This window comes from Accipiter gentilis, chromosome 4 (genome assembly GCF_929443795.1).
Source record: "Accipiter gentilis chromosome 4, bAccGen1.1, whole genome shotgun sequence".
Taxonomy (NCBI): Eukaryota; Metazoa; Chordata; class Aves; order Accipitriformes; family Accipitridae; genus Astur; species Astur gentilis.
The window spans coordinates 38686670-38702501 of NC_064883.1; the positions used below are offsets into that span (position 1 = coordinate 38686670).

The following is a 15832-nucleotide window of genomic DNA, read 5'->3' on the forward strand; positions in this document are numbered from 1 at the left end:
ACCAGTAACTGTTGCTTTCAAAATGTTAGGAAAATGCACAGAAGGCATAAATCCAAGACTAAAAGGACCTTTTGCACTGCTTCCAGATAATTTGTCCCAATGCATAATTTGGTGGGAAGCAATGATTTTATTAGACAGGAAAAACCAAAATACTCTCTATAATGCAGCTACGATGAAGCCATCTGTGAGAAGCCCAACAGATCTCTATCGACTGGCAATATCCTACCCTGTCAAATCCTTCTTTTCAGTCGTCAAAAAAACAAAGGAAAGATAGCACTGGCTTGGAGTTCTGCTGATTTGAAGGGGGAAAAAATACAGCTAACCTAATGGTAAATATGTACGAACATGTATGTATTTCTTTACTTTGTCTAGACCCAACAGACTCACAAATCAGAGCTATGTAGGCGTCTTTTTTTTCATCCTTAGGGATTAAACACTTCCTAAATAAGTAGTAATGTTAACAGCTCTGCTGAGAGCTGCCCTACGAAGTATAGTCCAAAGAGTGCTTGTGTAAAGTTTTGGAAAAAATGTACTTGCAGGCTGTGAATCAAACAATCACAAGTGTGGCACCGAGAGGAGAACTGAGGGCATGTAACTTGACAAGTAAGGATAGCAGCTGGTGCCTTTCACAGAGCAATTACAGTGCAAGGAGTGCCTCAGTGCACTCTCACTGAAATAGGTGGGTGGTCATTCTGTGAATGGTTGGCTGAAGCTGGAATGATGTGGGAAATTATAAACTGCAGTACTTACCTCATTTTGAAAACTGACATTTGCTACTTTGAAAAAGCAGATTCACTTCTCAGTTTCCATTTTTACTGCTCTTTGCAGGCTTTACAGTAGAATAACAAAGATGATAAAGAAGTTGAAAAGGCTTTACTATTTCAGCTGGCCACAGTTCAACAACATTATGTCTTACTTCAGGCAAAACATTTGTTTCAAGCTTCAGGAAAAAAATGTCAGCCTGAAGCACATTTCCATGAAGTGATAAACAAATTGTTGCATCTCTGGCAAAGAATAAGATGAGTCACGCTCGCATGACTGGGAAGGTGTTCAGAAAGCTCACCTTGTACAGGCGTCACTACTGTCCCCTTGAAATGTGGATTTATGTGTATGTTCTTCGGTTGCTGAGGTGTCACTGGAGGTGGAGTCATCATTATTCTAGGCGTTTCTATCTGAGGGGGCATATGTAGCCCTGGAGGAGGAGAAGAATGATGCTGATGCTGTAAAGGAAGCAGAGATTGTAACTGTTGCTGCTGCTGCTGCTGTTGTTGCTGCTGCTGTTGCTGCTGCTGTTGTTGGTGCTGCTGCTGTTGGTGCTGCTGGAACAGACTCCTAACAGGTTGCTGGTGTGTTGGAATTAACCTCTGTGAATGAGTCTAAAGTCAGACAAAAGAATAAAGTCAATAGGCTTTAAAGTTAAAATATTCTGCCATAAACCAGCACAAAACCAAGACACCTTTGTAGAACAATTAAGGCCAAATATGAACAGAAAAACTTCTTTCCTGTATCATCAACTGGAACTGTTAAGAACCATCAGCACAGGAAAACAAAGGAACAATTGAAGACATCCATGTGAAGGAGAGGACAGCAAAGAGCAAGGAAGCACACAGGGAATGCAGACATTCGTTCACTTATTTTTAATAGTGAAACTGTCTAGTTTCCTATTTTAGGGTTCTGCATATGTCACTGGAAACTGATGTCACTGTCATGACAACTGCAATAAGGTATATGTGATGATCACTAGAAATCTGAGTCCTAGTACCAAAACAAATCCACTAACTTTTGTCTCACATGTAGAAGAGCCCCTCTGAGAAAACAGATCTAGCAGTAGCAACAAAAGTCAAAGCACAACTTAAACTATATTCTTAAGATACCAGTGCAGCCCATCCATACTGCTTGAAGAAAAAACTACTTTAAAGATACCTTTCAAAGGTACCTTTCATAACATACAAGAAAGTCTCTTGCTACTCAACAGTCTCAAACACAAATCGCCAAAATCAGTTATGATAATAAATATCATGTTTCTCTTCACAGACATTCTTCTGCTTCTGAACTCACTGATACTAGATACCAGTCCTAGTCCAGTAACTTCCAAATGGTAGTGCAAGAAGAGTCCCAAACAGGCAACCTTTTAGTAACAAAGATGTGACATTTTTTTCAGCAGCCATATACACAAAGCAAAGCAGCTACAAAGTATGCACAAGAAGAAGATAATTGCAATGAGCACAAAAATGTTTACAACATTTAAGATCAAAATAACTAGCAAAGACTGCAGCAATACAGAAAAAAAATTATTCCACCTTCATTGTTTTAAAAGCACGAAATATTCTACTGCAGGGCTCTCAACCGCTGAGATATCCACCGACTCCTGCTAGTGATCAGCACCTAGAGTTACTGCTGTTGGAAAAAATCCCCTTTGTTTAATACAGATGACCTTGTCCTGCAAAGACATACACAGGCTTTGTTCTACAATCTCAGCTTCCAGTACATTTTATGACAGTTAACAAAAATGAGTGTGGGCTACCTCTTGATCATACACTTGCTGGGGTTTTTTTTGGATGGAAAAAGTAACATCTTTTAGTCTGTTATACAAAGCACAGGGTGGAGGGAAGAGACTAACAAAGCTAAATTTCATCTGAAACTGCAAGATACTAATTTTTCTAGTGGTGATTACCTTCCTAGGGTTTTATTTGCCTTCATAGTAACATGGCAGGTATACAAACAGATTTTTTTTAGAAGTATCAGAAGAAATATTAGTTTGACAAAAAACAAGAAATACTTTACAGAATCATATTTTTTGAAAACTGAATACTATTAATAATGTGGGACTGAACATGTTTCCATGTTGCATGTAGAGGACTTCTCAGAGGAATTAACATTTTCCTCTATCCTTAAGCAAACCAGGAGGTAAGCCTGATTGCTTTGTATGAGTGGAAATCCACTTTGCATTTGGAAGCCTTGAGATTCCTCAAGTTGTGGTCAGTAACAAGACTAAGCACATACTTTCACAATCACCATGTTGTGCAAAGCCCATCTTGCCTAACAGTGCTCTGAAAGAGCAAAAAGTGTATGTTGGAATATATATTCCACCTCTGTAAAGATTCACAGTTTAGAATGCATTTCTCCATAATTTCCTGAAAGTATGTTCAAAGAATACTAAGGATTAAAAGGTACCATTGTTGATGGCTGGTTTGGCAGCAGTGCAGGTCTGTGATCCTTCATTCTCCCCCTATCATTATTGTCTCTCCTTTGTTCTCCCATTCCATGGCACATAACTGAACCTCCTCTTCGCCCTCCTCTCCGTGAGCCGTACCGCCCCTGTTTAAGCTGCCTTTCCCTCTCTTCAAATTCAAGTAATGCTGCTTTGGCTTCTGCAGAAAGTTCTGTTAAAAGAGAGAGATGGGGAAAAAGAAATACTTTAACTTTGTGCTAAAAAGATGGAAAATATCATGAAAAAACCATCGCTAGAACTATAGAAGCATCCTTGCAACTAACATAAAATTTGCAGGCACTTTGATCTCCTTTAGGTGGCATGTTAACATTTCATTAAAGACATCTTTAAAAAGAAAAAGCACAGATACTTGTGTCTGTTGCACAGGCAAAAAGCAGCAGGTAAATGAAACAAACATGAACAAAAAGGTTTGGTTGGGGTTTTTTTAAATGCTACTGAAGTTTGCCTAATGCTATAAGAGGAGGCTGTGACTCCTCTCACATTTTTGTAATCTTAAATGACATCTCACTTATCTGCAGAGAAGTCAGGCAGTACAATGAAACCCCCAGTAAACTTTACAGTAAAGGATATATTGAGTCTTCCATACAAACAGATTTTACCCGCTAGATTCTTTTGCACATTGGCCTGTTCCAAGGAAGGATTTTCTAGTTACTGAAGTGTTTTTCCAGTATGTAACCACTTAATATTTATTCTATTGTATGTGATTTAAGAACCAGCTGTACTTTACAAGTGATAGTTCCACTTAAGAGAGAGCACACTTCAAAAATCTGTGCTCAGCTCAAGTCAAAATACATGGCCACTGATAACACCCACCCAACTCACACCACAGGTAAACACCAGAGAACAGATGGTACTCAATGAAGACTGCCAAATTTGCTTGAAACCTGGGACAATGCTGATAACATTAAGAGAAAAACATGCAGTAACAGGCCCAGATAATCAAATTACTTGGAAATACAGAGAAAAATCTACAACAAACTTCAGGAACCACACCATGACAGTATGAGCAGTGCCACTCACCAGGTTTCAGGTCCTTAATGGGAATAAACTTTAACCCGAACGTGCAGCTGATCATTTTGCCATGTGCCAGTCACATCCCTGGTTACATCTAAAATTGACTTCTGCCTCTAACAGGGCAAAATTAAACTACTCTACAAGAAACACACTCCTGACAAATAAAAACACATTTTGAATTCATGTAAATGGCAGTTAGTACAAGTATTCCAGTTTTCCATTTAAAAAGCCTGCTCTTAATGTTAAAGGAGACTGGGTGCAGGGACCACTTTTTAAGACAAAGTGTTTTTGCTTGGTAATGCTACACATAGTAGCTATAATATCTGAAGAACAGAATAAAAATAGTTTGTATCCAGCAGCTGAGACACTGCTACAACATCTCCACATCACTACATATCTTCCATCAAGAATATATAACAAAAGCAATTAGAAAACTTAAATTCTTGCGAGTCTAATAGCCAAAGCTACTTAAACCACCATCTTAAACATCTTCATCAATTAGTCTTTGAAGTTGAGGATTGACAGAAGGGCAGAAAAGGGTAAGCGCCACGCATTCCCACTGTGGCAGTTGTTCTTACTTGGCTACAAAAACTACCTGCACGACTGAGCTGCAAAGACTGTAAATTTGTGTGTCCCAGTTTTCAGAGGTATTCAGCACCTCTAGAAAGCAGGGACTTTATGATTTTTAAAAGAAGAGTTAGAACCTCCTGACTGTCTAAGAACACAGCAGACATGAGACTCCTAAAAGCCCAGGATCTGCCGTATAGGTTCGTATTTCATTTCTGCATATTGGTGGTGAGACAAGTTTCTGTATCTCCTTTTCTCTCCCCTCTGACACCACAATTAAGTGGCATAAAGCTGTAATTTACAATCACACCAGATACTCTTATGAAATTCTACCTTTGCCCTAGAACCTGCCTCAAGACATTGGCAGAGCCCAACACAATCAGGCTTTATCAGGAAAATCTCACAGCATGCTTAGAAAGGGGCAAGGAACCACACTCCCTCAAGTCTTAGTATGGTATTAAATATGCACTCTATGGCTTTCTGAGAAAAACTAAGACAAATGTACTCTTGTCCAAAGCAATCAAAAGAATTAGATGCAACTAAAACAACCACCTTATCCATGCTTAGCTGTCAGGGATGAAAAAAGCTGGTTTAACAGGAAAAATTAAGCTCTGATTTCAAGCCTCCTTCCTGTCCATGCCTGCAGCAAGTTCAGTTTCTTCACAGGCTTGCAAGTCTGAAAGGGCTAACATGGGATTTTAATTAGTCTGCAGGAAAGAAAGACCACTAGCTCCCATATACTTGTGGGAAGAAATGGTGCCATTATATTACAAAGCAATAGCTCTCCTCCCTTTAACCAGAGAAGATCCAAATCCTGCAGGGCATCCTGGGCATGCTGCTAGTTGGAAAGCTTTTTTTATTCCAGGAGGGCAATTTTTCTGCCGTCATCCACACTATAACCCTGAACTCAGCAAGGTAGTTTGGAAAGCAAAGTTCAGTCATTGCAACAAGTACCCACCACTGATAATCATTCAAGATGATAAGAAGCCATTTCCTATTAAACAGAGTAGAAGTCACATGTGAGGAAAGCGACTCTTAATGAACCTGAGAATAGAGCTAGGCTTCCTACAACACAAGATCACGTCTCAGTCTCTCAGCCTCTTGAGCACATATCAAAGGACACTCAATAGAAACACCTTTAGAAGAAAGAATGGGCTGCTCCAAACAAAATTACTTCAGATGGTTACACTGATTAAGCTTGGGGAAGGGATGATAGCATCCACAGCAAAGTCAGTCCTGATCTCTGATGTGCAGGTACTTTTCACTCTCTAAAAGAGCAACTAATAAATTGTCTTCCTACTCACTTTACACAAAAGTTCTCAAACTTTAAAGGCTGTGTCCTTAGAAGCACAGTCCATGTATTCATTTTTTCAGCCAGAAAAGTGAAAACGTGTAACACTGACCTTGGAAAAAATATCCCAACCAAAACAAAAACCCCCATGAATTCACTGCAGCAAGCTTCATTACATTCATACCACATCTACAACCACAAAAGGACAATATAACCATTTGATGTAAAAATAAATAAATAAAAAACCAACTACCTTAATATCAAGCATACTTCCCCTACAACATGCCACTGAAGGCAACAGTGTCCTCCTACCTGTGAAGAATTTTGCTTACACACAGAACTGCAGGTTCAGAGCCTCAGAGACAGACTGCAAAAATGAAGACTCATGCAGTGTATGAAACTTATTAATACCTCAAGTGCTTTATATTGTTATCAGTCACCATGAAGCAAAATATATAGTCGGCTCAATTATTAGGTGGGCTGCTTATTGAATTTGAGAGCATTGTGCCACACATACAGAGATTAAAGAGAGGAGATGGTGTGGAAGACAGTTTTGCAAGGAGGGGAGCAATGAAAATAGTCCCTGTCTTCCCTGAAAGCAAGATCAGACTGCTCACTAGAAGAGGTGATGAGCAGAGGAAGAAGACATCCTCTTCCCCCTCCCTAGACTCTTCCAAAGCATAACCAGGTATTCACATGATAAGTCCCACTGCTTTTACCTGGCTAAGAGCTTGTGTGAGTTGTGACCAAAATACACTGAGCCAGGCTGGATGCTGCCATGCTCCTCCTGGACAGTGTGTGCAGGCTGCTGCAGAACACAGCCACCAGCTCCTGCATACACCAACCCTAAGCACAGGTCTCTGCAGCTACATCTGCCTTGAATTGCTCCCTGAGAGCAACAGCATTTCAAATCCCCGGGTTTGAAAATCCCAAAATCCACAGGTCTCTGTGGCTACATCTGCCTTGAGTTGCTCCCCAACAGCAACAGCATTTCAAAACCCCAGGTCTGAAAATCCCAGAATCCCTACTATCCCGGATAATGCAGAGATTTACAACATAAATCACATTCCAGAACAGCTATAAAAAATATACATATGCATATATATCTAAATTGAGAGAGAGAGCAGATGTTCTCTTTTTTTTCTCCCCATCATGCAGACTTGCAACCTGATTATATTATGTGCTTCTGCACACACTGCAACAGGACAACAGTAAAACCACTCATTTTAATTTCCTCGTCTTGCCTGAAATCTCAGCAACTAGTTATCAGAGTGAACATAAACCAACTAAGCAGGACATAACAAAAAGTACTACCACATCCAATAACCTTTGCTATCACTTTGCAAATGGCTCTGCCTAAGTGTAGGGGTTTGTTTTCTTTTTCTAAATTAGGTACAAAGGGAATACTTTAGTTTGGCGATGCAAAACAAAGCCATTTCTCCTCTTCACATTCCTTAATCGGTAACCAAATCCAGAGCATAATCACAATCCAACTCTGGGAAGACTTCAGCTATGTGCACTGAAAGAAGTTATATATTTCTCATCAAAGATGACAAACACAGTAACTCTAGAAATCAATTGCAGAGATGTCCTACAATACCTCTCCTTTAAACTTTTCAAAACCACTACTTCTGTTACCTTGGATAAAGAAATGTTTAGGAAAGATCTCAGCTACATTCATGAGAATAGATTTTTACATATTTTTCACCAGCACACACTTAATTCTCATCTTGACTGTACAGTTCTCACACACACAGTTAATGCAGTGAATCAGCAATTATTTTTCTAGTGTCTCAAAGTGTCAAGATTAATTTCACTATTGCTGGTAATAAAATGGTTTCAAATGACACCTTTAATCAGCAAGCAAGAATGCACTCCTCCAATAGAGACAAGCTGTCACAAAAGGTCACCAAAATGTGACAGGATGGAAATTACGTTTGTAACTTCAACTGAAATGTTAATTCCTCTTTAAGTGTTTTCTCAACTATGTTCAGATTTTAAAGTAAGGAGATGTAGCTCTGCCATAAAGTTTCATTTTTAAACCAGTAGCATCTGTAAAAAATTGCTCTATGATGTTAGAAGCAAGCAGATATTTATATGCAAACAAGTATTTTTTGCTGTTTAACTTTCCACCACGTGGTCAATCATTTGTCTCTTTATCAACAAGCTAACGTGAAAAACTGGTATGAATAGAAACCATTTCACAATGGCGAGATTGTATTTTTGCCAAAGATTAGTTTCCAAAAAAGCTCTTTACTTTATAGATTCATCCACACTTGCATCACCTTTTCTTTTTATCTCAAAGCTACATCTCAAATAATTTAAAATTACAGTTAAAAATAAGTCTAATTCGAATCACTGTTCCTTTAACAGTCAAGCTCCACTACAGGTTTTCTAATTGGCTGGTCTTGTCTTTACATAAAACTATAGAGTAAATCCACAGATATACAAAAATGCATGCAATTGTCATTTACCTTGCGATTATGTGCAGAGATTTAACTATTCCAGTGCACTCCTGGTTTTAAAATACTCCATTTTGTAAAGCCACCAGCACCATTTGTATAAATAAGATATGGTCTGTATGTTGTATGTCAAAATATGGTCTTATGGTTGAAAACACACTTGGAATGCACCTCAGCTAAAATATCCCTTGCCCATATAGAATGCTCTGTGCCTCTAGAGGATTCCCTTCAGTCTTATGCTAACCGGAATCAATTCCTGATTATTAAAACAATGCTGAATAAAGGTCCTTAATACACACTTTGCCTGAAATTACAAGTAAGAAGAGCTATTTGCTAAATACAAACAACAGGTGAGAAAGATCTTGATTCAAAATCATGCACTGACATCCCACATCACGACATGACCTACATGAATACCACTGTGAAAGTCTGGTTCAGCCTTTGCAGCTGACTTCTTGCTGCTCATGAACAAGTCCTCTCAGCTGCAACACCTCTGTTATAGAATTAAGGATTCTCTGTTTTTGCAGGCATAGTAAAAGCCCAAATTCCTTGCAACCAAATTAAAGAATTGGACTACGCAACCAAATTAAAGAATTGGACTATGCAACTCGAGAAAATTCCTTACAACTAGCATCCTTTGCAGAGGAAGGCTTTTAAGGTAAGAGGAACATTTCATCAGGATGAGTTCTAGCAATCTAGGTATGTGCTCTGGGAACATAATTCCGAAGCACCCAAAGACACTGACTCATCTGGAAAGAAAGCAGAAGCATCCAGCTTCCAAGCTCATGCTGCATGGCATCCATCTTAAAGCAGTCCTGTGAGATGAATCCATCCCTACAGTCTGGCAAAACTTGACGTATCATCAAAACATACATCTCCTCCCAGTGGTATCTGACAATTAGCCAACAGTATTCTGACAATTTGCCTTCATTACCAGTTCACCTCTCTTGCATATCTTTATTGCCTTCAAAAGATCAGGGCTTCTTCTCCATAGTTTGAATTGATATTTTGGTTCAGTAGCAAAACTATGAGAATGGTATACCTTTCTGAAAGCAAAACAATTTCTGCCCATCTCCCTAATACCACCTTTTTAATTTGACTTTTTATTATTATAATTTATTATTATTACCATAAGGCCAACATGAAGAAACAATATAGTTATTCCCAGTGGGGCAGGTACAACACCAGTATCAGATACTTGAGTACACAGGGCACATGAGGGGTCTCCAAGTTAACTCTCAAAACCATAAACCAATGTGATTTTATTTCTAGACCAAAACAGAGCAGCTGCAAGAAAGTTGCAAATTGCTGCTGCTTCTGATCTAGCAGTGGCAAATTCATTAGCTACATGGAGCAGTGTTTCTAGGAAACAAACACACTTGGGTCATGCTATTCAAATACAAAGAAAATATACCCTTTTAGACACTGCCTAAAGAATCAAGGTGGTATAAGAGATCCAAATTGTTCCATGTTAGAAAAGCTGAACCCAGAAAACAGGGTTTTCCACATTTTTCTAACGCAATCCCCAGCAAGTTACAATTTCTCAAGGCCAATGCAACAGTAGGAACAACAGGTTCACAGCATGCTTATGTTCCTGGGGGAAAACAGCAAACATGCAGGTATTTCACAGCAGAATGCAAGTAACAAGATTTGTGTTATCAACTGAAAATCTTCCAAGGATGGAAGTCCAAACGAATCCACTAAAATGTATTCTACCACAATACATAGTGAAGCACAGATCAGATAGCTGCTGCTTGAAAACAGGAAAGCTTTTGAAGACACCACAAAAGTCTCAATGAACAAACATTGCACTGGTTTTGAAAACATGATATGCTTAAACATTATTCCCAAGGAGACAGACACTACACATACTACAACAGACTGCATACAACTTTGGACAACTGGGATATAGGCCACTCTAAGTTAGAAGGTGACTGTTCTATCTTGTGTCATTAAACTCTTCTCTAAAAGTTTTGGCAAGCCTGTCTTTCACTTTATTTTATTATAGCTCTTCAAAGTAGTCCATTGACACAAAACCTCACCCAAAGTTTCTGGAATGTTTCTCCTTTCTCTTGTCACATCTGAGAGCCTAATTATCGTTCCTTCTTTCCGTTCAGTTTTGAAACGTAATCGTCCAGACTCTTCGTCATCATCCTCCTCTTCATCAGATTCTTCTTTTGTTTCTTCTTGAAGTTCCAGAGATTCAATAGCTGCCTGAATCACAAAATACAGAGGACATGCAAACTGAAAAATCTACTTTCTTGTGATCAGTGAGTGTCAAAAGACAAAGCTTTCTTTAAAGGTCCCTTTGTACAAATTTTGCTGGCATTATACATTATTCTCATACATAACTCAGTGAACATTTAAGAGCTTGGTGATTTTTGTTTTAAAATACAAAGATATGAATTATAAAATAAATTATATGGTAAAAACCTATTGAGAAAACACATTTTGCTGCAATATTTAAGGGAATATGGAAACTCCAGTTAGAACCACCATCTGATTAGTAGCTGCTTTTGCACACAGAGCAACATTTTATCACTGAACTAAGATGCAAACCTGGGATACTACCAGATTCAAGTAATACAAACATTAAATCATTATTTGTTTTTGTTAACAACAGTCAGTAGCATGTTGTTAAAAAAAAACCAAACAACAAAAACCAAACCAAAACAAAACCCACCAAACCCAGATAACCTTACATCTCAATTTTATTCCTCGAGGTACGTATAACTGTGCTTGTCTTTACTTTTTCTACTCCTTGAATTCTTCCCAGTTTTAATTTAGCAATTGACAAAGAGAATGGAGAACAGGATAGGATAAAATTTGAATATACCGAATTTGTATATGGGAATCCTACTCCCTCATTCTCATTTACTTTCCAGGTTTCTCTATAACAGTGAACATTTATTTAGATGAAACAATGTCCCAAATGAAAATGGATCCTTCCCCTTCAAATAATAAAAAAAAAATAATTAAAAAAAATCAATTTCATTTTCCTGTGCTGGCATGATAAAATTAATGTTCAGAATGTTACACAATTTATATTTGATTTCTAGAGTTGAAAATTAGAAGTACTCTGATATAGTATGATTTTCCATAAAATATTTGGTTACTGTGTATTTGCTTATTTCTTGTACAAGCCTACTTGCTCATTTCTTAGCGACTGCACATGCATTTTAATTCTTTGCAAAGCCACTAAATACGTCGTAACTTTTATGTTACTTGAGAACAGTTGAAAGATGAGTGAAATATAACATGCAAAAAATGGTTTCATCTTCTAATTAACCAGATTGGTGCAGTAATTAATATGAAAAAGGCACAGCAAGTGTGTCAGTCAGGTGGACAGATACTAAGTCACAAATCAAGAAAAAGAATTAATGGCAAAAAGGTGCAAGAGATTGCAAATTTCCTTATCCAGGAGCCAAACTTCATCCAAACCCAAAAAGAAACATGGGAAGCAAGATCAGAGACAGGACCTAGGCAAGACAGTTTCTACTTCAAAAAGACAGCACATCATATGAACTCAAGCTCAAAGCTACTCCAACGTTAGTCTGGTGAATACATGTTCTGTATACTTAGTTAGTTGGCTTTAATGAGCTACTGATGCCAAGTTATTTTCATTTTATCATCTCCTTATCTCGGAATGTGTTTTATCCATTCCAGGCAAACATTCAAGCACTACATTTACTGACCTCACAAAAATGCTTTAAGGTATAGCTAAGAGAATAGCTGAAGTTCACAAAAAGCTTTAAGTCTTGTATTTTAAAAAGATATTTACTTTTATATAACAACTTTATCATATAAAAAATGCAACTAAAAACAACAGACAGGTTAGCAGGCAAAAAATAAATAAATTTAAAAACTCCTTCAAGACAGAAAGAAATCCAAACCTCAAAAGCAAACCCAAATTGAGCATAACTGGTCTGATTAACATATCCATGTATCATCAAAGCACCTCTGAGGACTGGCAGTTGAGATTCATGGAACAGAGGAGGGATGTTAACAAGGAAATAGATGCTAACGTGGTTTAATAAAAACAAACAAAAACAAGGGAGAAAGGGTTAGCATTTTACTTTCAAAAGAGGGAATCCCAAGAGAGAAAGGAGTAGCAATATCTCTATCAAATCTATGTTTTTAAACATCATAAACCCCATAATTTTACTATCTCAATGCTTGTCTTTAAAAACTTTCCCTTCAGGATCAGTATTTGGATGTCAAAACTGGAGTGGCTGTTTTGCCAGATGTGCTCTCTCACTACACTGGGCCTCCTGCTTTACTTCAGAGCATAAATCCCAGTCACATCCACTCACTGTGTCCACATCCCTTAAAAGCAACATTGGAATTCCAGTTTTTATTCATCAAAGACTGGTCTCAGTCATGTGATCCCATCTGTGAGTGCAAAACTTACTCGTGCAAGGCTCTATGTGTGGCTCAGACTGCAGAATCAGGACTAGAATAGTTAATGCAGTCTGCATTGTCCTGAAAAATTTTGCAATGCTTTATTAATGAAAGCTACAGAAAACACCTGTGGAAACTCTGTTGCCTTTTGATAATTATTCATTTTGGGGGAAAAAAAAATCAATTCTACAAAAAAAAAAGCACAAGCTGTAACAGACTACAGGACAACTACTTTCCCAGGCAACAATAAAAAACATTCTCAAACTTTTCTAGACCAGCACTATTCTATTCTTAGCCACTAATACTGATTTTGTAGTCTTCTGGGTCTAACTCACTTTATTGATCAGTATAATGCTCATGCCACCTATTAACAAACAACAGACGTACAAGCATTAAATATCAAAGACAAAAAAAATCAAAGGAGCTAATGAAAAAGCAGGCACCAAGGAAAGGCAGTGCTCGAGAATGCTAACTGACCCATGTCCAAGTCTGATTACAGGTATTATTGAGGGATTTATATTAGTTGCGATGGAGACACAAACATGTCTGACAGCCAACCATATGTTCTCTACATATAGCTCCAGGAAAGGTTATCCAAGCTGTGTAGGAGCATATACCCTTCCCCCGCAATCTGTTCAATAGTTGTAGCATGTAAGACTTCTTTAGATCATCTTTTCCAGCTTCCAGCCTAACAGGATGAGTTGTTTTGCCAAGATTACACTATATGAATGGATTCTATGTTTCAAAAGAAAGTTATACAGGAAAAGACACAAGTGCAGACATAAAATTAATACATACTAGTACTTACAGGATTCTATTTAATACTTACTAATCATGAATATCTCTGCATATACATAAACAATCCTTGAACAGCCACTTGAGGTCACTTGACTGGACTAGCCAGCCAAGGCTTCTTAGCCGCTCTCCTCAAAGGGAGCTTAACATTTCCCATTATGACACCTTGCACAAAGCTACCAAAGAGCTTTGCTGACTTTTCCTTACAAAGAAAAATAATGGCCTTTCTTCTATCACAAGGTCAGAGTTTTCCGTCATCCTCGTTAAATAATCATGCCATAAATCCCAGTCATTGACCAGAACTCCCCACGCTGAGTTATGATCTGCTATGGAGCAAGAGTGAGTGCTCCTGCCCTGAATAGCTTACCATGCAGCTGCAGGACTGATAACAGACATGGCCCAAGGAAAGCAGAAGAAAACACTAGTCAGCACAATAAGCAGTGATTTTAGCACAGGATCCTCCTAAACATGGGATTGTCAAGCGTTGTGGAGAGCTCTGTGCCAGAGTGCCAAGATGTAGAAAACACGTAAGCGTTGTAAAGGCTAAACCAGATTCCTTCCACATGAAACGTTATGAAGGTAAAAAAGAATTTTTTTTAACTAGCTAGAAAATAAGCAGTGGAGGCTTCTACTGGAGGCTAACACTGAAGCAGCAGAAATTGCTCAATCCTAAGGGATCAAGAAATAACAGACAGCAGATAAGAGGATCTTACACCTATTCCAAGGGCACCTCCACTTCACAGATGAAAAATGGGAATAAAAAACAAACCTAAGAGCTTCTAAATATGTTTGAAACTTGGCTGTTTTGATTTACGCTCTTTTAGTGATTTCCCTCCAGGCTGACGGGTAATGTCTACAAACTTTAACAAAAGAACTAAAATGCTTAACTTTTGGCTAAACACAGATGGAACAATTCGACAGACACATTGGTCTTTTTTTTCCAAGGCTGTATTCTATCAAAAGAAAAGCAGTATGTAGCACTTCTTCATGAAATGTTTTCTTGATTAAAGTCCTCCTCATTTCTTATCAGCATAACCAAGACATGGTTTAAATTTATGCAATGAGAAACCTCCTATCATAGACTTCACAGGAGATTAGTTCCCATATAAAGCAAAGAAATTATTAATTCTAATTTCAGGAGGTTACATTTTTATGAACATTTCGCAGAAATAATTAGTGATATTATTCCTCTAAAAATATTTAGCACATGATAACTCATGTAACCGACAGTTTTACCACACCTAGTAGCTGCTGAAACTTCTGGGTATTGGGGTTTGCTTCGTACATTAGGAAGGCAAAAATATTTTCTGAAGCATTGCTACATTTTTCAAGGAAGCTCCAAAGAGTGTTATTTATTCAAAATCCAAGTTCTAGGCAATGTTTCAAATTAAATACCAAGTGAAAAAGCATGCCTTGAGCCTGGTCTGGCCAAGGACAAACTTCTCCTGCCTCTTCCTCACACCTCGCACCTGAGTGCTACTCTTAACAGGTGTCTTCACTTCCCTTATTCACCAGTTTCCTCTCATCATGTTCCAACTCCCCAGCCAGTCAGCTTTTCTCTTGGTTTACAAAATTTCTTCATGCAATATAAGAGGCTTTATTTGGTTTTAATGTGGAAACTGCTTAAAACACAACACTGCCAAACACTTTTCTCTATCAGCTTGCTCTCAATTATTCAGATGCCAAATTTCAATCAAGAAATAATAATGCTATTTATTTGTACCACATCTGTTGCAGTTCCATTTTTGTGTTGCATTTTCTACAGGAGAATGCCAACAATTACCTTTGTTTACAAGTAGTGAACATTATGAGATTTAAGGAGGAGTTCTGTTATGTAACACTCGAATAAAGAACGAAACTATCCAGAGCTGGAGGCATGCATCTAACCATGTAATAACCAGAGGTGCGTACTCTACAAAGGTTACCTCTCCTGGTGGTGGTATTCTCATTTGAAAAGTGCAGTTGTGAGCCTACTGACAAATGTAAATAAGCTACAAATTAAATAATAAAGGAATAAAAAGATGGTATTTATTTTGGTATATATTTTGGAAACAAGCAACCTGTGGCAAT

The 15832-nt window shown here is 38.0% G+C and overlaps 1 protein-coding gene across 6 annotated transcripts in view; it reads right to left on the reverse strand.

The window, feature by feature from the left end:
- The window catches only part of RBM33 (RNA binding motif protein 33), a 105480-nt gene that overhangs the window by 65842 nt on the left and 23806 nt on the right, over window positions 1-15832 (reverse strand). For 5 of the 6 annotated variants that reach the window (XM_049798767.1, XM_049798764.1, XM_049798763.1 and 2 more), the window contains exons 7-9: window positions 10609-10780; window positions 3175-3383; window positions 1064-1376 (exon numbers count right to left, since the gene is read on the reverse strand). In XM_049798767.1, coding sequence (XP_049654724.1) covers window positions 1064-1376; window positions 3175-3383; window positions 10609-10780 — 694 coding nt within the window. The remainder of the gene's footprint in view (window positions 1-1063; window positions 1377-3174; window positions 3384-10608; window positions 10781-15832) is intronic. The other variant, XM_049798766.1, reaches the window with a different exon arrangement.